Source organism: Protopterus annectens, chromosome 2.part1, assembly GCF_019279795.1.
Source record: "Protopterus annectens isolate FY-2018-M chromosome 2.part1, PAN1.0, whole genome shotgun sequence".
Lineage (NCBI taxonomy): Eukaryota > Metazoa > Chordata > Ceratodontiformes > Protopteridae > Protopterus > Protopterus annectens.
This window is the reverse complement of record NC_056729.1, coordinates 1,464,748,546-1,464,776,282: the sequence shown is the minus strand read 5'-3', so window position 1 is coordinate 1,464,776,282 and position 27,737 is coordinate 1,464,748,546. Positions and strand designations below refer to the sequence as shown.

Here is a 27,737-nt window from a genome sequence, read left to right as displayed (position 1 = left end):
TTTTAGAGGGACTTGATCAAGGAGTTTTCCAATGCCCTCTTGGGGTTCATGTTGGTGGAGGAAAAGAAGACAGTTTCTTCGCAAGTGGCCACCCTTCAGTCCCTTTTGAATGCCTCCATGAGGCTAATTTCTCATGCCTCAGAGGTAGCTTTGCAAGCTGTGGGTTCAGGAATTGCTGTAAGAAGGCACGCCTGTATGCGCCTTTGTGATTTTGCAGAGCCCATTAGACATTATTCATCAATGCCTTCTTTGATGGATCCACTTTGTTTGGCCTTAAGGTGAAGGAAACTCTATTCAGGAGCAAGTAGGATGGGAAGACCTTATCTGCCGTATGGGTACTTTTTTTACCCATCAGAGTACCTTCTTATGGAATCAGAGCAGAGGTAGAAAGATGAGATTCTTAAAGACTCAAGGTTCTTCCCAGGACTGTTGTGAAGACAGATCTCTCTGTGGCAAAGTAGAGGACCTTTGGTGGCAGACGTCACCCTCGTGGCAGAGGAAGCCCACAACACCAGGGCTTCAGGGGTCCCTTCTCTGAGAAGCCCTTCCAGTGCACTTGAACAGTTACCAGATTGCTGCAATCTGGAGGCAGTTGTGGGGTGCTTATTTCTACACCCAGAAGTTTGGACAGCCATCACCAAAGACGTCTGGGTGCAGAGTATAATATCCAGAGGTTATTATATACCATCTTCCCTTCAACCACCCATTTCATCCAAAAGGATTCCCAATATTCCACTCAATCAGAGGAAGGTGGCAGCCATAGAAATAGAAAAGCAGCTGGCAAAAAGAGCCATCCAAATGGTCCCCCCCCCCCCCATATCAGCAAGGATACAGAACTTACTTGAGATTTTTGTAATGCCAAGTAAAGCCAGGGCCCTGAGACCAATTTTGGATCTCAGCAGCTCAAACCAATTTGTCAAACACTCAAAGTTCCAAATGGTCACGATTCAGTCCATTTTGCCACTGTTGCACAAAGATGACTAGATGTGCTATCACATCAAAATAGACAGGCACTCCAGGAGATAACTTGCACTTCCAGCTGGGAGCCAGGCAGTACCAGTCCAAGGCCCTGCCCTTTGGTCTTACCACAGCCCCCAGGTTGTTCACCAAGTGCATGGCAGTGGTTGCAGCTCACTTGAGGCTGCTAGGATTCCATGTGTTTCCTTATCTTAATGACTGGTTCCTCTCTGCTACCACCAAACCTCTACTGATCCAGGCCAGGGATTATTTGCGCCCTCTGTTTGTTCAACTGGGCATTAGAACTATGCCAAATCTCAGCTTTCCCCCATTCATGTCCTGGAATTCATTGGTACTTGCAAGTATATGGCGACACAGATCGCAAGGTTAACATAAACAAGGTTAAATAGTCTGCAGAGCCAAACATCTCACCTTCTTTCTTTTCCTTACCCTCCGGCCAGGTTAGTTTTAGAGTTTCTCAGGTATGTGGCAGCTTCTGTAGTTCTGGTACCTTTAGTGAGATTTTACATGAGAGTGCTTCAATGGATGCTTGCAATACAATGTTCTGTAGGACATCACCCTTTAACTGCACTGATTCAAATTCTAAATATTTGCAGAGAACACATAGCCTGGTGGATTTACGTAAAAGAAATCTGTGAGGGCCGCTGTTTTACCTTATTGCACCCAGGGTCACAGTTACTACAGACGCCTCCTAAATAGGGTGGGGGGTACTATTTAGGGAGGATGGTCCAAGGCACATGGTCTCAGTTGGAAGTCAAAATTTCATATTAATGTCCTAGAAATGAGAGCAGTCCTATTAGCGTTGCAGATGTTTCAAGATGTTCTCTCTCTAGAGATGGTTGCTATTCAGATAGACAACATGTTGGTGATCTGGTATATCAACAAATGGTGGAACATGATCCTACCCCGTATTTTGAAAAGCAATCAGAGTGCGGCATAGAGTGATAACTTCTGGCAACACATATTCTAGGGAAGTTCAACATGCTGGCAGACAAACTGAGCAGGTCCATCTTATTTCCTCACAAGTGGTCTTTCAATCTGTTAGTGGCGAAAATTATATTTTACCAATGGGACCAACCACGTTGCAACCTTTTTGCCTCTCCCCTCAAGTCCAAGTGCAGCAGGTACTTTGTCGTGATCCCTCCAGACAAGGAGTCACAGAGAAACTCTCTGATTCACAATTGGCTTCTCTGGTCTCCTTTATACCTTTCCCCAACTCCTCTCATTCCCAAGTTTCAAAAGTTTCAGTGAAAGAGCAAAGTAATCCTCATAGCACCATTCTGGTCTGTACAAGTGTAGTTTCCCTTCCTATGACCTCAACTAATTCACCTTCCCTGGGTGTTGCATCCTTCTCAGGACATTTTTTTCTTGCCCATCCAGGATACCTCACCTGGGTATTTGGACTCTCAAGTTGACCCCATGTTTTTTCCAGTTCTGATGATGCCTAGACAGTCCAAGCTTTCTTCCCCAGTTTGTAATATCCTTACATCATCCCAGAAAGATTCTGCTGGAAATATTCATAAGAATAAATTTTCCATTTGCACTTTCCAGAAGAAACTAGATCAATTTTCAGTTCATTGCTTCAATTTTCAATAGTGGAACAAGTTGTTCCACAGTTAAGGTCCAACTTGCTGCTATTTCTGATTTTCACTTAGGTGAAAACCATTCCTCCTTGGTATCACTGAGATTATGTGAGACCTTTCTCTGAGTTACCTTTTTACTTTGACCACATGTAAAGGACCCTACTCCTTTGTGGGATTTAACAGTGCTTCTTTAGACTTTGATCCAGCATCACTTTAAGCCTTCTGCCAAGGTGGACTTGAAATTCTTCTCACGGAAAACTATTTTTCTGGTTGCAATTACATCAACTAGACAAGTGTCATAACTCCAGGTGCTCTCTTCCCAGCCACAGTATCTGGTGTTTCATAAGGATAGGCTGTACTCTTGGACTGTCCTAGGAGTAGGTGGCATTAGAGGGAATTATCAACCAGTCCATCATCTTACCTGTTTTCTTTTCAAATTTTTCCAGCAAGGGAGAATACATGCTGCACATGTTGAATATACATAGACAACTTAGATGCTGTCTTCACAGAACCAGCAATTTCAGGAAATCAGACTTGTTTGTCTCCTTTTCTAAGGCTAAACTGAGCAAAGCAGTGATAAAAGTAACTTTCGCCAGATGGCTGACTGATTGCATTTATTTTGTTTACAAGTTCAAAGGGTTGATATTACCTAAACCTCCTAAAACTCATTCTACCTGATCTATGGTCATGTTGTCTGCCTTCTGGTCCAGAGCTTCCATAGATGACATTTGTGGAGCTGCTTCTTGGTCCAGTGCTCATACTCTTATTGCTAATTATAAATTGAACATCTTATCTAGGAATAGGGTAGCATTTGGCATGGCTGTACTCCAGAATAGCCTTCCTTGAGGACTACCCCAAGATTTCTGTAGCTGGGGACTCTTTCCCATCAGTTGAGGAACAGACGGAAAAGACAACATCAGATACAAAAAGTATGTACTTACCATAATGATTTATTGGTATTTTCTGTTTTAATCCTTCCCCAACCTCCTGCCCTCCAGCCCAACAGCCCCTTCCTGCTTTGCAAGTTATTTTTATTTGGGCTGTTAGTATGCCCTGAAGAGCAATTCCTGCCCACCTTGTTGAATTAGCTCCAATCTTTCTCTTCTTCCTTTCTAACTGATACATGATTTAATTTAGAGTATGCCTTTTATTACCTATTTTGTTATGGGGCAGGTTGATTGTCTGACTAGAGGTCAAATTTGATCTGAGGTAATTCAGGAGAAGGAGAGGATTATGGTTAATGGAAGGAGCTCAAGGTGCAGAAGCAAAGTCTACTGATGTGGCCGAATATGGATCTGAACCCATCAGCTGAGGAAGGACAAAAACAGACAACACAGATGCATTGTTATGGTGAGTACATAACTTTTGTTTTTCATTGGATGGCATCTGGACACATTTTGCATGCTAAAATTACCAAATGAGAGGCTTCAGTCACTAAGGAACGCCATAATCACTCAGCTGATGGCAGAGTGCCACTCTCCCACTGCTGCTCTTATAGTCCTAAAGGTTCTCAGACTGATGGGTTCTTCCATACTTCTAATTCCACAGACTTGATTGTACATGAGGGTACAACAGTTGACTCTCGGTTTAAAGAGGTCTGTGTTCTCCAGCACTGTGGACACTCCAATTCATCTGACTTTGGTCTGCAGATAGCACCTGACCTGGTGAGTAGAGTCTCCTATAGTCTGTTTAGGGTAACCATTTGTCCTCCATGCAGCAATAGTCACCATGGATGCCTCCTCTGAGGTGGAGGAGTATTACAGGTGATTATTAGTCCATGGAACCTAGAAGCCAACCTTCACATCAATATTCTGGATATGAAGGAAGTTCTTCCATCACTGCAGGCGCTTCAGATTTGATTTACTTCCGGACTGATCACAATTCATTCAGACATTATATTATTAGTATGGTATATCAACAGGCAGGGAGGAACCAGATATGATCTCCTTTGTAGAGAGGCCATGAGAATGTTGCAACTGGCAAATCCCACCACATTCTAATAGCAGTGCACATACCAGGAAAAGCCATTTGCCTTTCAGATATGCTCAGCAGACCCATTTTAATGCCTTATGAGTGGTCTCTTAATTCTGTAATCTTTTGCAGCTGGGGCCAGCCTTTCTGCACAGTGTTTGCTTCCCCTTCCAGTACCAAATGTATCAGCTACATTGCCTTGATCTATGTGAAGGAACAGCTACTGTGGGATGCTCTGGTCTCTTAGTGGCCTCCAGGATTTCTCTATGCCTTTCCATCTCTTCCATTAATCACCAAATTTCTACAGATAGGTTCTGCATCCAAAGTTGCTGTGATCCTCATTGCTGCACTCTGTCCCGTGCAAGTATAGTTTCCTGTGCTGTGACCTCATCTCATGAAGCAACCATGGCTTTTCGATAAGCAATGAGATCTACTGTCCCACCCATCCGGCAAGCCTCAACCGGACATTCGCTCCCTCAATCTAACCTAGTATGAGGAAGTTTGCTTGTTTGTGATATCAGAATCTCCCACAATATATCAATATGAAATTAAATTGTGAATTCCCCCCTGGACAGAGAATTAGTTTTTGGGCCATTTGCTGCAGAGGTCCTTAACAAGTACAATGAGAAAGGTAAGCTGATATAAGGGATCTCTCAGATTTTTCAGCCTACCTTCAGCAAGTTTGCTATGGGGTTTAATGCTAGTCATGTATCCTTTCCAAAGCAAAACAAGCAGACCCAGCAAGCTGTTGGTAAGGAAATGTTTAAAAAGCAGTGGCAGGAGAGTTCCAGAAATGAAGAAAACCCCCTTCCAGAATAAAAGTCTAATAAGTCTGAATTACTTTATTCAGTTCTCCCCTCCTACTCTGAAAAACTCTTCCAGAAAATCTGAACCTTTATTTCTGTCTTTGGCAACAGATATTTTCAGACAGGTGGGTTCTAAAAGTAATCCATCAAGGTTACAGATGGCAGTGGGAGTCTCTCCCATCTTTTCAAGCGATTACCCCCGTCTGCCAGAGCAATCTTCTCTTTTCCCTTCTGCTTCTGCTGCCTCAGGTGGTGATAGAATCATTCCCTCTTCCTGTTTTAGTAGAAGGGCTTTATTAAAGAATGTTTCTGGTGCCTAAGAAGGAAGACGCTTGGTGGACATTTGTGGAACTTTCCTTTTTCAACCTGTTTTTGATAATGCCCGAGTTCAAAATTTTATCCCTTCACAACTTGTTACCTCTCATTCCCCATTTAAGTTTTCTAGTGACCTTAGGACCAGATTTTAGATGTTTCTTAAGGATTTCTGTGTCTAAATCACATTATCTGTACTTTGCATGACCCTTTGGTCTATCCGCTGCTCTATGATTATTCTTAAAGTGCTTTGCTCCTGTAGTAGCCTACTGCAGACTGCAAGGTATTCACATTTTAACTTATTTATATAATTTCATTATCTTTGCAGAGTCTTTTTCAAAGTGACAAGAGTCTCTCACCTGAGTAAGGACTACCCCTACACGGACTGGGGTTCCATTAGAACTTAAAAAAAGTTTGTATGACTTTTTCCCCATTATTGTTTTCTGGTGGTGTCTCCTGGTTGCTTCAGTTCAAAGAGCTTTTTACCCCACAGGAAAAAGTAGGTCTGTATCTAGATCTGTTCCTGACATTTTTCATTCTGATTGCTGCCTCAGCCAGGGAATTTCTCATGATTCTGGATCTCATGATTTTATGATTCTCATGATCCCTCTGCAAGATTCAAGAAAAATCCAATGGTACCTGAAATGTGTATGGTCCCAACAACCCCTGACATTCCAGATTCCAGTTTGTCAGAACTGATGTAAACATTCTCCCTCCCTGCTCCAGCAGTCAGTCACAACAGACACCTCAGATGTTGATTGGGGAGCAATTTCTATGAGGATAAATGAACAGGATCTTTGGAATAGAAAAGACAGACCAAAACACACACAAACCTAAAAGAGATGTTAGCATTTATAAATGCTGTCAACTTCTCTGAATCGTCTATGGTCCATGGATGTGATATAGTATATAAACAAGTAAGAGGGAACCAGATCTTACCCTCTATGCAAACTAGCCATGTTAGGCTGGGACAGAGCTTTTTAGCACCGTCTCACTCTGCAGGCAGTTTTTGTACCATTATAGCAAAACTGTGTAGCAAACAAGCTGAGCAGGACCAGGACAGACCCTCATGAATGGAAATTGAATCAGGGGTCTTCCAGGAATAGATCCATATGTGGGGAACACGTTGTGTAGATCCTTTAGCCTCTGTGCAGAGCAATCAGTTAGCAAAATTCTGTACCAGGACTTGATGTAAAAAGGCCTTGAAGACAGGTGCTTTCTCTTTTCCTTGGATGGGAGTGAACCTGTATACTTTCCACCCTTTCTACTAAAAATCCAAGGTCATTCTGAAGATTCAGAAGCACTTTCAGAGATCATTGTGCTGACTCCCTTCTGGCCCAGGCAGAAGCGAGTTCTCCCTTATTTTGGAAATGGTCAAGATCAATTACCGCAAGCATCCTTACAGACTGGATATACTCGCACTAGACAAAGGGTATTTGATATGTCCTGACCGCAAACAACTACAGCTGTCTAGGTGTTAGAATTTAATACCATTAAATCATCTTTTTTTTTTCCTGAGAACGTGCAGTAGGTATTAATGGAGACAAGAAAACCTGGTACTAGAAAGTTAGTAAATGGAAAAGTTTTTGTAGTTGGTGCCAAGGAAACAGCTAGCACCCATTCAGGGCTAGTGCTTCTCTGGTTCTAAGTCAATGGTCATAGAAAGCACATTACTCAGATTTACTAATTATTCTTTGATCAATTATTTCACAGTATAAAATTTTTGCTGATATTTATGGTCATACAGATAGCAACCAAAGAAACGCTGATTTCATACTTTCCCAAAAATAAACTAGTGAGCATTTGTAGCTAGATGTGGAATTTTGTCAATATGTGCTTTTTATCAAGTGAAAGATTGATCAGTTGTCTGGTAGTCTTCATTCACTTACAATATGCTATCAGTTAACTGTTTCATCACTCTGATATTGAGCAGTTTGGGATAACAACGGTATTATTTTACTGTAGAAAAGTATCTTTTTTTAGCACAAAATCATGAAACAGTTCATCAGTAAAGCTTACTCTTGGGCACCTATCTTTTTGTCTGTGGCTGCAAATGTAGTGTAACTTTCTGTTTAGATAGAAAAAAAATAATTTTGACTGTTTTTGAAATGAAATGACAACTTTTATAATGTAGTTGTTTGTCTTTGTTGGGTCTGGGAAAGTATGGATTTGTACTTGGTTGTAAATGGCACTGGAATCTGGACATCTGCGATAACTGCACTTTCACTACACAAACACAAACAACATGATCCACATTTCACACAAAGCATCACTGTACTATCCTTCCTGGCTGAAACTTTTTGACAATTTTTTTCATGTTATTATTTACCTCCACACTGAAATATTATTTGAAAATAGTAGAAGCAGACCAGTGCCTGTGTGTTTTTGCACCTCAAAAACACTTGCCTTAGTAATAGAGAAACAAGACCAACCAAGTCAAACAGTTTTGTTCTTAATGAAATATAATATTAAAGCTCCACTATAATTTATTACTTCCAACTGATAGTTAAGGAGGGCTCCTTCCTTTGTGCTTCTGCATCTCAAATATACTGTCAAAACCGAGGCTGTACCCATCAGAATGTTTACAGAACTCAGATTGCTCTAGCAAGATGTAAGACACAATGCCCACACCACAAAGCCATTAACTTGATGGATTTGAATGATGCATACAAAAGTACCATCACCTCAAATTTCCATTTTTGCCTTATACATTCTGTAAATGTACTCATGTTTAACAATACACTTGTCAGCAAAAAAGGCTCCTTGCCAGTTTATCAAAATTAAATGGACTTTTGACTGATACTAGATAGCTGAAATTCTGTTAGAATGTAAAATATGACACCTATTTTTTTCTTTTCATGGAATACGAAACCTTCCCCCAAAGACACACACTAGAGGCATAATCAACTCTGATGTTACTGCACCTGGTTCTACTATGAGAAAGTTGCACTCAATTTTTCAGACGTTAACAGCTCAGCCACAGCAGGGTGGACTGTCTTTTATAGATTTAGTGTAACAGAGCAGCTCAAAACAAGTCTTTTATACCCCTTGCACCCTCCAAAATTATACACATACAAGTGCCACAGTTGCACAACCATTGTGAAAGGGAGAAAATTTGGAATACCATGGAGCCAGACATACTTGTTTCATTCTAAATGGAGCAAACCAGTGAACGTCAAACCACTGCATACCAAGAAAAGACAACAAGGAAGTGGTGGCGATGATTTTTCGTCACTGGGGCCAGCCGTGCTGCGACCTGTTTGGATCTTCCCTGAGCAACAAGTGCAGTAGGTTCTTTGCTCTAATCCCCCCTGCTGGGTGAGTCACCAAGAGACACTGTCCTACATGATTGTCTCCCATATCTTCTCTATGCTTATCCCCCAACTCCCTCAATCCCCAAATTTCTACAGAAAACATCCCAGTTGAAAAGCAAAGTCATCTTCATTACCCCTTACTGGCCTCAACAAATTTGGTTTCCCTTCCTTTGGCCTCAACCAGTTTACCCACCTTGGATTCTGGATCCAGTTCCAGACCCCATGTCTCACCTGACAAACATGACTCGCCTGGACATTTTGGGTCTAAAGTGGACCACATGATTTCTCAAATTCCATTGATAGCCAGACAACCCAAACTCTGTTCCCTGGTACTCCGCATTCTTTTATCTTCCCACAAAGCTTCCAGTAGAAAAATTTACAAGAGTAAATGGAAAAGGTTTGTCTTTTGGGTGCAGCAGCAAGACATCAATCCTTTTTCAACACCAGTACCTAAAATTCTTGAATTCTCGGCGTCTGTTTTTAATGATGGGGCTAGTTTCTCAATGATTAAAGTTCAGTTAGCTGCCATTTCCAATTTCCATATTGGAGTTGATAATGCCATGGTGGCTTCTTCACCTCTTTGTAAAATATTTATAACTCAAACCACCCTTTAAAGATCCTGCTCCACCATGGGATCTGAATTTAATGTTATACGCCCTAACTCAAAAAGCAGTTGAACCAGCTGCAAAACATTATGTGAAATATTTGACTTGGAAAACTATATTCCTGATAGCCATAACATCAGCTGGGAGAGTTCTGAAACTTCAAGCTTTATCCTGTAAGCCTACATATTTAGTATTTTGTAAGGATAGGGTGTCCTTAAGAACCAATCTTTCCTTTCTTCCTAAGATGGTGTCAGAGTCTAACATTAATCAATCTATTAACGTCCCTGTGTTCTTTTCAAAATTTTTCAAACAAAGGAGAATATATTTTGCATTTATTAGATGTCTACGGACAATTACATTTCTCTCTTCACAGATCAGAGAAGTTTAGAAAATCAGATCAATTTTTTGTATCCTTTCAGAAATTAAATTGGGAAAACCAGTTACCAAAGTAACTTTATCACAGTGGGAAACCGATTACATCTCCTTTGTTTATAACAAGTTTGGCCTACCTTGCCAAAGCCTTTAAGAGCCCATTCAGCTATGTCCATGTCAACTTCGTCAGGTTTTTTTTATCCGGGTCTTCCATGGATGATATTTGTGCAGCTGCAACTTGGGCTAATCCTCATACCTTTATTACTCATTACAACTTGGATCTGGTCTCTAGGTGACAAAACAGCCTTCAGCTCAACAGTGCTCAGAAATATCCTTCCTTAGAGTCCACCCAGGATTCAGGTAGCTGAGGACTCTGCCCCACTTGTTGAGGAATGAATGAAAATTGACAACACCAGATAAAAAAGTTATGTACTCACCATAATGGTCCATCTTTGTTGTCCATTTTCATTCTTCCTCAACTCCCCTCCCTCTATCCCCCTGCCCTTTTTTCTTGATTTCAGGAAGAAAGGGAAATTTGTATAGGAACTGAAGTTCCTGTTGTTTGAGCTCCAAATAGTGACTTTCTATGTAAAAGCTTTACTTTTTTTGCTGTATACAATAAAGGGCAGCAAACAATATCTGTGGAAAGAGGGGGAACTATTGCATTATGGGTAAGGGAGGAGCTCAAGAGCTTGTAGTAACTGATGAAGCAACTTTGGTTGTGAAAGCGCTTACCACTTTGTACTTTGCTATGATTAAACGTTTGCTGTGTGTTATCTTGGTGCATTTTTTACTTTTTACCTTTCATTTGGATTTATTTCTGCACCAAGGTTTTACCCAACACAGTTTCTTTGGTTTTCAGCTTGTAGTAACTACGAGCTGTAAAAAAGCGGCTGAGTTGGATCCCAGTATCGGATCTGAACCCCCATGTTGAGGAAGAATGAAAATGACCAACACATTTTTTGTACCCCTTACTGATATCATAAATGAATTGCTAACTTGGTACATGTGTGCTCACACATCCTAGCCATTTAAACTACTGCTACCTGCCTGCCAGGCAAATAGAAAGACATCTTAAAGCTGCTGTAACTTTACATGCTTTTTTGAGTCAAAAATGGTGGATTAGAGTATATACTGCTCTTTTTGGTATTCTTTGACATTACTATTATGTTTGTGTATAAGAGTTATACAGACAAATTGACAGTCTAAGCTAGTACAGCTAATAATATTAATCATTGCAGTGTCTGTTGCCATCCCATGTAGTTTACAGCACAATAAATGCATGCACAATTGTTATATTTAACTCTGACTCTTCTGCAAGTGTGCTACCCCCTGGCATATGTTCCAGGGGTTGTTGGCCCGTGGCCTACTACTCATTTTCAACACAGTGTGACTAATGCTATGAGACTTGACAAGCCTCTGTTGTTCAGTTACTGGATTGCATTGCTGCACTCATGTAAAAACTACTGACGAGAAGACAGTTCTAAAAAATTTTTTGCAGCCTTATTAGCCGTTTTCATTCTTGCTCACTTAAAAGAAGATGGGAGGGTTGCCTATTCATATACTGCTTATATATGAACACTGTTTTACCCTGCATGAGTCAGGTTTGTAGTAGTCACTTGCTTAATTTAAAATCTGAATTCAGCTACCTGAAAATTATTCCTCAGACATCAATATTTATTTATTTGACATTTGATTAAAGGGAAAGTCCAACTGGGTCAGAAACCCATTCTCAGCGGGTGCCCTGGGAGAAAAGCTCCATTACAAGTATACTAGATCAGAAACTTGTACAGTATTTAACAGTATCATGCAAGTATGACACAATAGTAGATAATAATAGAATTATCAGTGAATGACTGTGTACAAATGTTTAACACGATACAGAGAGTTGGTTACAGATGGAAATAAGATGATACACAACAACTGATTTGTAAGATAGTTAAAAAAGTATGATTGACTTTGTTTTACATTTGTCTGGATAAATTGGTTGACATTGTTTATCATATTTACATATGTACATATTTACAAGGAGGAAAAGGTAGCAAGGAAACAGAGTTTAAAGTTCATTTGAATAAGCTGAGTGTATTAGAGGAAGTAGTTGTGAGAAGTAGTTAGAAAGGGATAGCAAATGAGCTAACCATTTTGAAACAGAAGAATGTGTCAGTTATAGCAGAATGAAAAGCACTTGCTAATGAAATTAAGTAAGAACATATGGTCATTATGTTGTGACAATTAAATGAAAAAAAAAAGAAGCACTATTGTCTAACAAAAATGTATTGCACACACTTTATCTTAGCCCTAAAATGGACATGAAAAAATAAGAACTGAAGGCCATATTCAGAGAATCTGTTTGCCCCTGTGTAGGGATTTGTGTACATTTGCATAGAATGATGTACAAAGCCTTTTGTGATTCATAAAACTAATTACACAGTGAAACAAGTGCATGCAAGACTAATTGTATATCCATGCACCATTGTGTGATGCAGGTGCCCTGACCATGAATCTATTATGAAAATTACCACCTGGAATATACACCCTTCAAGAAAGCTAGTCTTTGGAGTACCATCTGATTGCAATGCTGTATTCAACAGGACAGTAAAATTAAACTGCACAGTAACGCTGAGCTTCTCAGTGTAGCAGATCCATCCCCTGACAGTTATGTTATTAAGCACATACCAGTGAAAGAAAAAAAAAACTCCGTTATACAGCAGGAAAATCCCTATCACCAATGGTGTCCCTTATAAAGCAGACAGACTTGCTAGCACACATTTCTGTATCCTGCTCCCTTACTGTGATGCTGACGAGTTCCTGCTAGTGGTAGCTTGCACAGTACCAGATCCCCTGATTAAATAATATGGTATCAAATCATGGCTTGCCTTTGTGACAGCGACTGTGAATTATTTATAAATCACAGTATGTCATGAGAGTGGACCACAGTGGTATTAAGTAAGAGGCAGTCTGGATATGTACAATAAGCCTTACCAAGTAGCTACACATATCTACTTCATAAAGCACACTGTAAAAAGCTAAGCTGTTTTACTTCATTTCACTGCATAACTCTTATCAGTTTGTAAAGCATTTTCTGTCATTACTGAGCTTTGTGAGCCATTCAGAATAATGGGAATGTGAGTGTGCACCCCTCAGATTGTCCCCACTGCTGTACTGAATATGGTGTGCAGAATGTATGCATACATCTGCACACTGTGTCCTTGAATACCAGGGCCCAACTATATACTTAACTGAGATATTATGCAGGCAAAAATATTGGAAATCAACTAAACATTGGAAACAACCTTTGTATGATAGATGTAGCACATTACTCAATAATAAACAATGTAAATGACAGTAAGATGTGAATATCAGGTAGTTTCAAGCTGTATTTTAATTACCACAGTTTTGAGTACAAGGATAGCATTAGCTTGTATCATTAATGTTGAGAGATACAGACCCAAACATATGATATGAATGTTTATTTTCATAAGAGAACTTTGTAAATACGATTTTTATTATCTTTGTTGGTATTGCAAAAGAGTGTTAAGTTACTGCAGCCTTTATTGTACAAGCCTCATGATTTCATTGCAATTATAGCCACGTGTTGTCATTTTCCGTTGTAGAAAGTGTACATCACCCATCCTCATATCACTGTATTATCTTTGTATTGTACTACAGAAATTCTTCAGTTACAACAACACTTAACAACTTTCTATGATGTATTGCTTCTTAAATAAACTGCTGATACTATAGGTCATCAATTGCGGATAGGGAAAGTGCTAATTGATTTCAAAAGTAGATAACTGCCTTGTTCCTTGTTTGTTAGATTTTTTCTGCGCCTGGGAGATTATGGATCTGCAATCCAATTTTTGGTGCTGTCCAAATGCAATGATGAAGCCTTTCAGCTGGCACAGCAACATAACCAGATGGAAGTTTATGCTGACATCATTGGTGAGCATTCCTCCATTTTTAAGCACATATTGTTCATTCATTTAGTTTTTGCTTAATGTAACACATAATAAATTTTCCCCAAAAGTTTTGGGCTTTAAAACTTTTATTTGTCCCATTGCATTTTATCTGATTGATAAAGTAAAACAAAAAAATCAGAATGATTATTGAAACATTCAGTTGCATTCTAGCAGTTAGTTTGGAGGATTAAGGCACTGAGCTTTTAATGAGCTGCTCCTTGTAGTCAGAAGAGTACAGTGTTTGATTCCTTCCACTTTTGCGTAACCACTGTGTGACCTTGAACAAGTCACACAGCCAGACAGTGCCTCTGGGTTATTCCTGAAAAGGGACACATTGTCCAGTAGGCTTACCATTAACAAATAGATAAAATAAAATAAAGATAACCAGTCTGTGAGGAGTTTGTTTTGAGTCATGGAAAATGCATAAAACCTTTGATGTTAAGTTGTCTATCTCGCCTTCATTCTTGCTGGATGGGATGGGTTCGGAGCCGATCCTCGGCTCCGACTCGGACTTCTGCTAAAGCTCGGGAGCTATTTAACGGCTCGAGGCTTCCCCATATCCCACAATACTAGGCGACAGATATCCAGATCTCGTTTGCCGCTTCAGCTACGAGGTTGCGATTTTACCGGCTCCAGGTCGTATAAATCTTTTCTTGTATTTTTACTGTCAATATTCTCATTTTTGATAATCTTCCCTCTTAGTTTAATTAGATTGTGTACCCCTTGAGATCCCACTTAGAAACTCGTTTTTTTTGTTGTTTCAGAGCCCCCCCCCCTCACCCTTTAGGGTAGTGTTAGGCCTTATTAACTATTTTTACTTAGTCTTATAGTTTGTTCCTGTATTTTATATATATATATATATATATATATATATATATATATATATTTGTTAGTAATAGTTGTGTAGTTATTACTGTTAGTTTTACCTAGTGTGTGTGTGCCTTGTTTTAAGCACTAGTTCCTGTTCCCTTTGGTATCCCTTTTTTTTAATATGTCTAAAGATACCAAAGTCTCAGGTTTCAAGAAGTGTGACTCATGCTGTCAGAAGATGTCTCTGACAGACGGTCACACTTCTTGTGTTTATTGCTTGGGCCCCCTACACCTGCAGGACTCTTGTTCGGTCTGCCACGTCTTCAGTCCGAGAGTCCTGCAGGAGCGTAGGAATAAGCTCATTTTGAGGGGCTTACTTAAGCCAGAAGGATCTCCGGCTAAGCCTCTGTCGGGAAAATCCTTAAAGCCTGCCAAACCATTGGCTCCCTGTTCGAGCCATCGCCGAGCGGAGCTCCTGCCTCCTCGTCGGTTCCGGCTGGAACCGACACTTCGAGACCTCAGTCGGCTCCAACCTTGGTTTTGGAGCCTTCTCTGAGCCGTAAACGTTCGAGGTCCCCCTCTTTAGAGTCCATTCGTTCGGCTCCGAGGTCTCCATTGCTTCAATCGGAGCGGAGCCATAGGTCCCACTCCTCTCGGTCCTCCAGGCTATCCGATCATGACTTGGAGAGGGTGGTCAGTAGGCTCCTAAAGTCGCAGGCACTGGCCAAAATGTTGACCAGCCCTTCTCAACAGACTGTGGCTCTCCCTGTGTCTTCAACAGTTCCTTCTCCGACTCTTCCACTGTGTTCGGAGCCGGAGCTCGTTGATGCTCGAATCATCAGAACATCGGAGCCGATGCCACACCTTTCGGCTCCCTCGTCGGCTCCGATCTCTTCATTGGTTCCATCCTCGGAAGGATCCAAGTGCCAAGACTCCCTCGTCGGCTCTGAGGGGGCGAGTGGCATCGGACCCTTGTCCGACCCCATTCTCCCTCTCGAGGCCTTGGCGCAGGTGAGTTCGGCCCCGACATCGGCCTCGGAGCCGTCCCTCTCGGTGCCGGAGGGGTTCACATCTCTTTGTAGCGGGGACCCTCTTCTCTGCCTGATAGGGGCGCCTTCGAGGTCATGAGGAGCGTACTGACTCCTGTGTCGGCTCCGCGATTGGCCCCTTCGGCTCCCCCCCCATGGTGCCTGCATCCGTCTCTGTCCACCCTCCTGACCCCAAGCATGGAGAACAGATGCTCCAGGTCACCCCATTGGGTGTAGCTTCCTCTTCTGAGGCCTCCCCTGATCATTCAGAGGAGCCCCCTCGGAAGAGAAAATGCAAGAGGAAACATGTTGACTCCCCCGAGTAAGTCACATCTGACACCAACTTGGAGGATTCGGAAGGGTCCCCAAGGTCCCCCTCTGAGGATGTCTTCCTTTCAGATATCCTTGTGATCCTTAGGCAGAGGGGGAACTGGACTGCCCTTAACCCTTCTGAGGACGATTCGGTGTACCTGGACGCGTTTGGTTCTCGCCCTTCCACCTCCTGAGTGTCTCCGCCTTCTGACCCGCTCATGGAAGTGGTGGCTCGGAGGGCGTAGACAGCCCCGGACACAGTGGAACCAACTCCCCGCAGGCCCACTAAATTCATTACGGCCCCATCTGACAAACAGTTTCTGACAAAGGGTGTCCCTGTTGATGCCATGGTGGTGGCAGCATCCACTAAGAAGGAGTTGGCTGACCCTTCGGTGCCTGTCCATCCACCTAATAAAGAATCTAGGACAATGGACAGGTACGGGAAGCGGATGTTTTCTTCAGCGACCTTTTCCATGTGGTCGCTGAATTATCTTTGCCATTTCACCCGCCTTCAAAGGGATCTTCTCAAGGAACTAGGTGATGCCCTTCAGGATCCATCAGCTGCGGGGTCTCAGGAAAAGATTAACTCCCAGCTGGCGACCCTTAACTCTATAGTCAACTCCTCCATGCGGCTCATTTCTTATGCAGCCAATGGGGTGAGTAGGGCCGCAGGTACAGGCGTGGCTTTGAGAAGACATCCCTGGATGCGGTTATGTAACTTTGCTGACCCCTTTAAGGCATCCTTCACCAACACCCCCTTCGATGGTTCAGCTTTGCTTGAACCACAGGTGAAGGATACCCTTACCAGGTGTGAGCAGGAAGGCAAGACTCTCTCTGCCGTGGGAGTCCGTTTTTTCTACTCCCTCTAGACCATACCCTAAAGGTCAGAACAGTGGAAAAATGTGGTTTCGGAAACCCCAGGGAGTCGTGCCTGATGCATGTGGCGAGTTTCCCTCCAGGGGCAGAGGAGGGAACAATAAAAGACGCCGCCCGAGGGGCAGAGGGGGTCCACAAAATCAGGGTAGCAGAGAATCTTTCTCTGACAAACCCTTTCAGCACCCCTGAGGGGCTGCCCGACTGTCCACCTTCGGAGGCATTCGGGGGAAGATTGTCACTGTACCCAGAAGCCTGGCAACTCCTCACACAAGACAAATGGGTACGGTCTATCATATCCAAGGGTTACAAAATCCCCTTTGCCCACACCCCTGCACAAATAAACAGGTCCCTTCCAGATGTTCCACCCGGTCTAAAGGAACAAGCAGTACTAGAAATTTCAAAACTGCTAGAAAAAAGGGCCATCCAGCCAGTCCCAGCAGACCATCAAGGATCCGGGATTTACTCCAAGTTCTTCTTGGTACCAAAAAAGACAGGGGACTGGAGACCCATTTTGGATCTCAGCAGGTTAAACGAATCTGTTCAAAGAACGAAGTTCCGGATGGTCACGCTACAGTCCATTCTACCCTTTTTGGGTCAGGACAATTGGATATGCTCCATAGACCTTCAGGATGCGTCCTACCATATTAAAATGCACAGACGCTCCAGGAGGTTTCTCTACTTCCGGCTGGGAGCCAGTCACTATCAATTCAGAGCCCTGCCCTTTGGTCTCACCACAGCCCCCAGGGTGTTCACCAAATGCATGGTAGTGGTTACGGCTCAACTGAGACGGCGAGGATTCCAGGTGTTTCCATATCTAGATGACTGGCTCCTAACTGCTTCCACCAGACATCAGCTACTCCGAGCTAGGGATTATACCATCCAAACTTGCTCCAAGCTAGGTATCTCTATAAACTTCGAAAAGTCTGCATTGTCGCCTTGTCAATCTATAACTTTTATAGGCGCAATATTAAATACAAAAGAGCTGTCGGCAAAACTTCCCTTAGAAAGAGTATCAAACATTCGCCGACATGTTCAAACCTTACTGTATTGCAAGAGAATTCAAGCCAGATTTGTACTGAAAACCTTGGGTCTCATGGAACCAGCAATCACATTACTTCCCCTGTCTCGTTTTCACATGCGGATTCTTCAATGGATGCTTTTTACCCAATGGCCTTTTCAGCAGCTTCCGATGTCTAACAACATAATAATCACCCAGTCATGCAAAGACCACCTTTCTTGGTGGATGGTCTCCTCTCAAGTACTTCAAGGCAGACCATTTGTTCTTCCTCCTCCTGTTGCCATGGTGACAATGGATGCCTCCCTGATCGGGTGGGGGGGGGGCATTTTCAGGGCAGGACTATCCAGGGCACTTGGCAACCCCTAGAGTACCACCTGCACATAAACGTCTTGGAGATGAGAGCAGTACTTTTAGCGTTGCAAGCTCTTCAGGACTCTCTACCTACCGGGACTATTGCAATTCAGTCGGACAATATGTCTGTAGTGTGGTACATCAACAAGCAGGGCGGAACCAGGTCCTATCCCTTATGTCGAGAAGCACTCAGACTCTGGCAGTGAGCGATCTCCTCTCAACGGTTTCTGATAGCAACGCACATCCCCGGGAAGTCCAATGTCATAGCGGACAGGTTAAGCAGAGCCATTCTCATGCCTCACGAGTGGTCTCTCAATCAGTTAGTAGCAGACAAAATTTTCCGCAGATGGGGCCAACCTTGCTGCGACCTTTTCGCAACCCCTCTCAGCAGCAAGTGCGATGACTTCTTCACTCTCTTCCCCCTCCCCAGCCACTCGCCCAGAGACGCTCTAGTTCACGATTGGCCCTGGGGTCTTCTGTATGCATTCCCTCCCTTTCCCTTAATTCCAAAACTGATTCAGAAAGCAACCGCATTGGGATCCAGGATGATCCTCATTGCCCCTTACTGGCCTCGACAAATTTGGTTCCCATTCCTGCATCGTCACCTGTTGGAGCAGCCCTGGAATCTGGACCCAGTGCCAGACCTCTTGATCCATCAGTTGGGTGGGCTCCACCAATCCCTTCAGTCTCTCAACCTCACAGCTTGGTTGCTCCACTTCCAACCTTAGCCAGGCTTCCTCATATTTCTCAGCCAGTGCGTGAAATCATCCTTTCTTTGCACAAATCTACTACCAGAAAGACTTATGCTAGTAAGTGGAAACGTTTCTCTTTCTGGGCAGAGGCTAGAAATATAGACCCCTTTACAGCCCCTGTCCATAACGTTCTAGATTTTTTGGCAGAACTTTTTTGAGCAGGTTCCTCATCTGCCACCATTAGAATCCAGTTGGCTGCTATCACTAATTTCCACGCTAGCCTGTCAGAGACCAACATCATGTCCCACAGACTTTGTAAAGCTTTTCTTAAAGGGACGATTTTACTTAGGCCCCCGGTTAAAGATCCCCCGCCTCCATGGGATTTGAACCTGGTATTAACTTCATTGATTCTCCCTCCTTTTGAACCTGCGGCTTCCTGTTCCTTAAAATTACTCTCCTGGAAGACTCTCTTCTTAGTAGCCATCACCTCAGCTAGAAGAGTGTCGGAACTTCAAGCCCTCTGTATTCGTCCTCCTTATCTTGTTTTTCACAAAGATAGAGTTTCACTCAGGACTAATCCTTCCTTTTTACCCAAAATACCTTCCGAGACAAATCTGAATCAGGTTATTGATCTTCCTGTCTTTTTTCCTAACTATTTGAACAGAGCTGAACAAAAGTTGCACTATTTGGACGTTCATAGGCAATTATGTTTTTATTTGGATAGGACCAAACAAACAAGAAAATCGGACCAACTCTTCCTGTCCTATGCTGAGGGCAAGCAGGGCCTGCCAGTTTTTAAAGTAACCTTATCCATGTGGTCGGCCTCTATTATTACTTTGATTTACCAACTGAGACATAAAGAACTCCCTACAAAACCAAAAGCTCATTCCACCAGAGCATTAGCTAAGTCGGTAGCTTTTCAGGCAAGGCTTCCAATGGAATCTATTTGTGCTGCAGCCACTTGTGCCACTCCTCATACTTTCATTTCACATTACAAATTGGATATGGCCTCCAGGAGTCGAACTGATTTTGGTTCCACTGTGCTCAAGAGTCTGTTCCGATAAGCCACCCAGGGCTAAGGTGCTAGGGACGCTGTCCCATCCAGCAAGAATGAAGGTGAGATAGACAACTTAACATTAAGAAGTTATGTACCTACCATAACATTCCATGTTAGTTGTCTTCTTCTCGCCTTTCTTAAGGCCCCACCCTCCATCCCCCTAGCCTGGACAGACCGAGAAGAATCCCCTTTGAGGCCTTCTTCCTCTGGTTGACTCTTTTCTAGGTTACATCCTCCTCTGTTTTTAGCACTGTAGGTAAATCTTGTAGTGGGGACAGGTGTCTCCATGGTGTTAGCTCTACCAAACGAGATCTGGGTATCTGTCGCCTAGCATTGTGGGATATGGGGAAGCTTCGAGCCGGTAAATAGCTCTCGAGCTTTAGTAGAAGGCCAAGTCAGAGCCACGGATCGGCTCCGAACCCATCCTATCCAGCAAGAAAGAAGGCAAGAAGAAGACAACTGACATGGAACGTTATGGTAGGTACATAACTTCTTATTATTTTGTCTCTGTAAAGTTTAATATCTTGTAATGTTACTTCCATATTATTTGAATGTTTCATTGTCACTGAGCTGCTAACTACTTTAACCACTAATTTGTAAGATAACCTTTGAAGCAGGTGCCAATGATTTTCTACAAGCCCTTCTTTTTGAACAGAAAAAACAGCCAGAGGTGAAACATGCTAACATAATTATTCATCTCTTCACAGATTCTGTAAGAATCTCTTTTACTTTGATTTACTTTTTGTGTTATTCATTATTGGAATTGAGCAGTCAACAGCCATTGTCAGTTACTATAGTTATTGTCAGTTATATAATCTTCTCAGCATGAAATAGAGTTAAGATTCCCCAGGCTGATAAACTTGCACACTTTAGTGCATCCTTGTTAGAAATGTGGATTTAGTAGCCTTTTCAATAATTAACCCTATGTATAACATTTATTTTACAGTGAAAAAAATATTTGCAGTTAACTTCTCATGCTAATTCTGCTTTCAGGTATACACCTAAACTGACCCTATTTTTACCTGTCCCTCATAAAATGTTGATTTTATTATAAAAACACTGAGGATTACTGCCAGTCAATAATGTCAGACGTCAGTGTCATGCTTATTGTTCTAAAAATGCACGTTGATGCAAAACTTGTTGTTTTATTAACTTTTTCAGTGAGTTAGAGTAATGTTTTGAAATTGCCTTTGATTTAGGGTGTCCCCCATTATTTTTAGTTTTCTCAAGAATTCATCAGCATAGAAGTTGACAGGTATGGTTTTACTTCCTAGGGAAATATTCATTTACTTTATTTCATATTGAGAGTCTGTGCTGCAGAGTAGACAAAAGCTTTCTAATTTATTCAAATTCCAGTGCTGTTTTTATCTCTTTGCAGTTTTTTTTTTATTCAATAGACTGCATCTTTGATGCATAAAAGCTGAAAGGTCTAGCATAAGGATGTTTTTTATTAAAATATCGTCTAAGACAAAGGCCATTTACAGAGACAAAAACAACCTGTATTAACATTTTTTACAAATACATATATTATATATCTTATATATTTTCATTCCTTATAACTATCATCAGTCCAACATTACATAAATTGCTGAATTCCTATCTTCCCTTAAACCTCACTCCTCCTCCTGAACATTTTTCTTCATGTATTGTTCCACAATTTCCATTTATTTCTTTGTAATTTGCTCCTTACATTTTGTAAATGTCCCTCTTCCAGTTCTTTTTATCTTTTTTATAATATTTAATGCTTCAAATATATTTGGTTCAGACTTTCACTTCCATTTTCTAATAATTGCTTTTTTGGCAGCCAGCATAATTAAACTTAATAAGGCCTTACTATGTCTAGGGAGCTCAAATCATGTGTCCCAATTCATAATAATAATTTTCTTAGTTACATCTATTTGCTCACCTAGTATTTCTAAGAGTACAGTCCCAAAACATATATTCCCAGTTACCTTTTTCTTCCCTGTCACACCTCCAACATTTGCTATCTACCTGAGGAAAACATGTTTGCATTCTGCGTAGGGTATAAAAATATCACTGAAATCACTTCCAACCAAAGATCCTAAACCTTGTGGACTTTGTTGCATACCTAGGAGCCATACATATGTCCCCCCATTGTTCTCTTCTGCGTTGCTTTTTTGGTCTGTCTATCTTTTCTAAACTCCTGTGATTGATTTTTTATATTTAACATGCAATATTTTATATGTCCTACTAATTATTCCTTTTTTTTTTACAAAAACCTCTGTTCCAGATTCAACTAAAACTCTACAAGAGCTGGTCTTTCACTTAAGATTCCCATATATCTTTCTCTTTGCCTATACACTGTTAGCATTCCCTGGTAGGGTAGCAGTATCAAGCCTGCAGTCCAAACATCTTCTTGGCTTCATCCTACTCTATTACCTTTCCCTCTGTAGTTATTTGCTCCCAGTACCTTGATTTATTTGCCAGTTTCCTCAGTAAATTCCAGCCCCCTCTTGCCTAGTTTCACTAACACTACTTTCAGTCATCCCTATTAGCAACATTTCCTTTCTCCATTCTTGTGTTGACTTAATTCCTAAAATGCTTTTTGGTACTTTATAAATATAATATTCTGCATGGTTGTTTTTGTCCTTAAGGATCTGCATCCACAATCCCACTCTCTTCTTTATTTCTGAAACTTCCATCTTACCATCATTATCCCTTTCCATTTTGAATTATAACCTTCTGTTTATGTTATGTGTATTAGCCTTAAACTGTGTAGCTCTAAAATATCCCTTCAAATCAGGTACTCCTAAACCACCTTGTTCTGTTGGAAGGATCAGTTTAGCCTATTTAACTCTTGCCCTGTCAGATATATAATCTCCTCCTTTACTGTGACAGACAGTCTAACAAAAAAATCAGGTGGAGATGTTATGATAGGGATTAAAGATAGTTATGAGACCTGTGATTATTACATGTTCAGTGATAACACCAATACTATAGACTGTGTAACTGTGACAATAAATACAACCTTGGAACATATAACAGTTGCCGGAGTGTGTAGACCACCAAAGTCAAGTGCAGATGACCTAGAGGAATTCATACATTGCTTGCATGAAACACAGGAGAGAAGAATAATATTAGCTGGGCACTTAAATCTACCAGAAACAGACTGGAATAATATTGATTCAACAACATTAGTAAGGAAATTATTCAAAACGTATATTCAGGAACAACAATTGCTTCAGATTGTAAAAAAAAACTGCCAGGGGATGGAACATACTAGATATTGTGTTCCTAAAGAAATTATTGTTACTTCAAGTCAAGTTTTACCACCGTTGTTGTGCAGTGATCATGGGGTTAAAAAGGTTAATTTGTTGCTAGATAATATGTCAAACTGAAATCTAAACCAGTGCACAGAAGGTTAATGGAAGCAAAACAGCCACTGTGTAAAACTAATTGGAGTGAGGTGTTCAATGGAAAAACTGCAGATAGAATGTGGAAGTTTTGAAAGAGAAATTACGTGCAAAAAATCAAAAAAATGTTTAACATCAGAATCTAGGCATACAATGTCAGGTGGATGTATTTCTATAGGAACAAGATATCTGATTAAGGTGAGAGACAAAATTGTGTTTATTTATTTATTTCACATTTGTTAACCGGGTTGGTCCAACTGAGCACAAGCCCATTTTCAGTGGAGACCTGAGGAGAAAAGCTCCAGCAATAATTTTTATTTACATAATGACACAAATTAGGGAATTAATTAAAAAAAACAAAGTGTAGAGAAAAGAAATACAGCATAACTGTAAACATATATAGAGATATCATAGAAAAATTTAGAAAATTCATATGATTTGAGAACAAGTACAAGGAGGAGTATGCAATTTGCAGTCTGGAAATTTAGAAAAAATGTAAGAAATGGAAGAGAGGTTGAACTACAAATTTGAAAACTGAAATAAACAAGCTGGACAAACAGATTTAGCATAGTATGAGACACGTTTGAGAAAAATTTGAAGAAAATTTAAGATATTCAGCATAATGGGAAAACTTTTTATAGTTACATAAGATGTAGAAAGAGTAAAGACATATAAACTGATAAACTGTGTGCAGATTCTAAAATGTATTCTCAGACACCACAGGTTATAGACATATTTACAAAATCTTATGCAAAACAGCTTGGCTCCACAATAAGGATAATAAGTTGCCATGGTGACATCCAGGTAACCTCAATTACAGGAATCAAATTAGATTAATTTGAAAAAGAACTATGCAAACAGGATCCAAACAAAGCACAAGGAGGAGATGGAATTGTAACAATGACCTGAGAACACCTCAGCAAGAACTTACCATACCATTATATCTACTATTCACTTGGTGATATAAATATGGGGGGATTCCTCAAGGTTGGAGACATGTGCTTATTAAACCTGTCTTTAAGGGAAAGGGAAGTAGGACAAACCCAGAGTACTATAAACCCTTAAGTCTACAAAATAATGGAGAAGGTAATATTGGATAAATTATTGTCAGAATTGGATAGGTTGGGACTTGAAACCATATATCAGCATGCATATGTTGAAAATAGATCTATTACCACCGGTAACATGATGTTCTATAACAGTATAATAACAGCTGTGAATGAAAAATTGTGCTGTGATGTAATTTATATAGATTTAACTTCAGCATTTGACAGGGTCATACACAAAACAGAGATCAATAAAATAGAACAACTAGGTATTGATATACTCTTGATAAAATGGATAGCTGCATGGCTTACAAATAGGACATGGCAAGTATCATAAAGCACCTGGAGAGGTGAAATCCTTGGTTACAGTCAGGGTGTCCCATAGGGCTCTGTCCTAGGCCCTTGTTTAGATTGTGTCTTTCAGACCTAACTTTTTCATCTGAGGTGTTCTACTGTCTATATGCAGACGACCCAAAACTAGGTAAACTGATTACATGTGTTACAGATAAGGTATGTCTGCAAAATAACTTGACTAAATTGACCATTTGGGCACAGGAGAATAATATGCTGATAAATACATCAAAAACTAAGCATATGAGGTTTGGGATGCATAAATTGAAAGGTGAATATTTAATACAGAGGTAGATCCAGCTATGAGCTTTTTTAATCATATCAACCAATTGGATAATGATAGTTATACAACTATAGTTTGTATAAAAAGAAAGGAAATCAAAAATGATGAGGTCATTGTATGTTAGTTACATTAGACCCAAACCTGAATATGGAATAGCAATATGGAAACCCTATAAGAAAACAAGCATGAGTAAACTGGAAAGAGTACAGCAGAAATATACCAAGTGCATCCATGGATGTGAAAAATTAAGTTATTATGAAAGACTAAAATATCTGAACTTATACAGTGTCTCTTACAGATATCTAAGATGAGATCTTATTCAGGTACATAGGCCATTTAGAGACCACTACTTCTAGGAATGTTTCAGGTTATCAAAACGTACTAGAGAATCATCAGACAACCTATGCAGAAGATTCTATAGGAATGAGAAATGTACTAATTGATTCCCTGACAGAGTAGCTGATACATGGAACAAACTACAGATTACATTAAAGCAAGTACTAGTTTAGATATTTTTAAGAACACTTATTATGGAAAAGTGTTTTGGTATATTGGCAAGCTGTAAGGGCATTAATGCCCATGCTTGAAATATTTGTATGTATGTAAGCCCTCTTCTCCTCCTAGATAACTTCTTTCAACTCTGTATTAATTATTGTCCACAACTTATATAGTTGATAAAAAAATATGCCTAACCCATATATAAAACTAGAGAGACTTAAAGCTTTTTCACTGCTTGTATCTTACTATGTCCATAAACAAGAGCTTCCAGCTTATCATTTTTGTATCATCTTTTGTTTAATTTCTTCTCACATATCCTTACCTGCCATAACAGAAGCCTTTTTAATCCATACTCTTAAATACTTCATCTTAATATTAGTTCATTTATTTATTGACATTTGATTACAGGGAAAGGATGACTGGGTAGAACCCCATTTTCAGAGGAGGCCCAGAGAGAAAAGCTCCAAATTATTACAAAACATTTTAAGAACAATAATTTTCATAATCTTGCAAAAATAAAACAAAAACATCTGCAGTTTAAATAATTATAACAAATTAGACATAATATGAAAACATTGGTTAAAAAGCTATACAAGGTGTATGACAGTCATTTAATATTTAGAGAAATTTTTGGCAGTTTGTAGAGACATTAAAGGCAAGGTAGTCTAATACAAATAGGAATTGCAATTTGAAGTGAGGGAAAAACAGGCTTATGATATATTTAGAGAAAAGGTCAGGGATATATTCCTGACCTATCCCTATAAATATAGGTGTTGCTGAACTAATTCATGTGTAGGTACATAATTTACGTAAATTTCATCTTCTGTAATTTTATATCCCAAAAAGACGAAACTATCCCAAAATATTACGCAACATTGATATGTCCTTGGTACAAAATAATATCATCTGCAAACAAATCCAACTTTTCTTAATTACCATACCAATTATAACCTTGCATTTCTGAGTCCCTTATTTTCTTTGCCATTGGCTTTAAATATAAAGCAAATAAAGGGGAAAAAAGACTCCTCTACCTGATTTCTCTGTTCAAACACAAGTTATTGTGGAAGTACCATCCCACTTTAATTCTTGCATCTTATACTTCATGTATCCTACTAACTAACCTTATTATTGTATCAGGGAATGCAAATGATTCCATTTCCTACTCATCGATTTCCCTCTTACTGTATCAAATGCCTTCTCTGCATCAAGACCCACTAACAACATTGGTATTTTCATACATTCCGTTTCCCTCTGGATTATCATTTTTCTATTAATGTCAGATGTTTGCCTCTTCTCCACAAAATCGCACTGATCCATACCTATCACTTTTGGCAACACTTTTGCCATACATTTCACTTGTACAGACATAAACACTTTATAATCATTGTTTAATAAAATTGAAATGAGTCTATATGAAGCTGGGTCTGATGGGTCTTTGCTGTGTTTAGTTAATATAGCCACCACAGCTTTCTTCCAAGATGTTGATGCTTCATTTGCTTTTAAAATACTGTTAAATAAAGCCTTCCAGATTTTATCACTTTCTTCCCTCCTAACTTCTGTACTTGCTAAGCAATGCCATTTGTTCCTAGAGACTTTCCTGAAGATTGATTATACATCACCATTTTTATCTCATCTCCTCCCATCTTAACTGTTAATTGTTGAGCCTTATCTGCCTCTAACCTTGGTATAATTACATCTTCCATGAATTATGTTCTTTCTTTATTTCCACATTTATTTTATTTATTTATTTATTTATTGACCGGGTTAGTCCAGCTGAGCCAGAGGCCTATTTTCAGTGGAGACCCAAGGAGAAAAGCTCCAGAAGTAATACAGGTAATTATGATATTTACAAAATATTAAAGTAGGGTCACAGAAGTATAGTACAAGTCAAAAATGTGTTCACAGCAGTACCATGCATAGGTAAAATAACAGTTAACAAGTACAATTTCCATATTTTGAGAAAAACAGTATATAGCATAGGTCAAATAAAAGGTTTAGAGAATATTACACAAAGCAGCACAGTCTGAATACAGTTTGCTAGAGCAAGTACAAGGAGGAAAAAGAATTGATAGGGAAAAGCAGATGAGATGAGAAGAAAGGAGACTAGTTCAAGTGGGAGTTTGACAAGGACATGACCAAGT

General features: G+C 40.3%; 1 protein-coding gene across 1 annotated transcript in view; it reads left to right on the top strand.

Annotated features, from left to right (window-relative positions):
• Window positions 1-27,737, top strand: part of WDR19 (WD repeat domain 19) — a 3,663,919-nt gene that overhangs the window by 2,315,028 nt on the left and 1,321,154 nt on the right. The window contains exon 26 of the mRNA XM_044062937.1: window positions 13,759-13,883. Coding sequence (XP_043918872.1) covers window positions 13,759-13,883 — 125 coding nt within the window. The remainder of the gene's footprint in view (window positions 1-13,758; window positions 13,884-27,737) is intronic.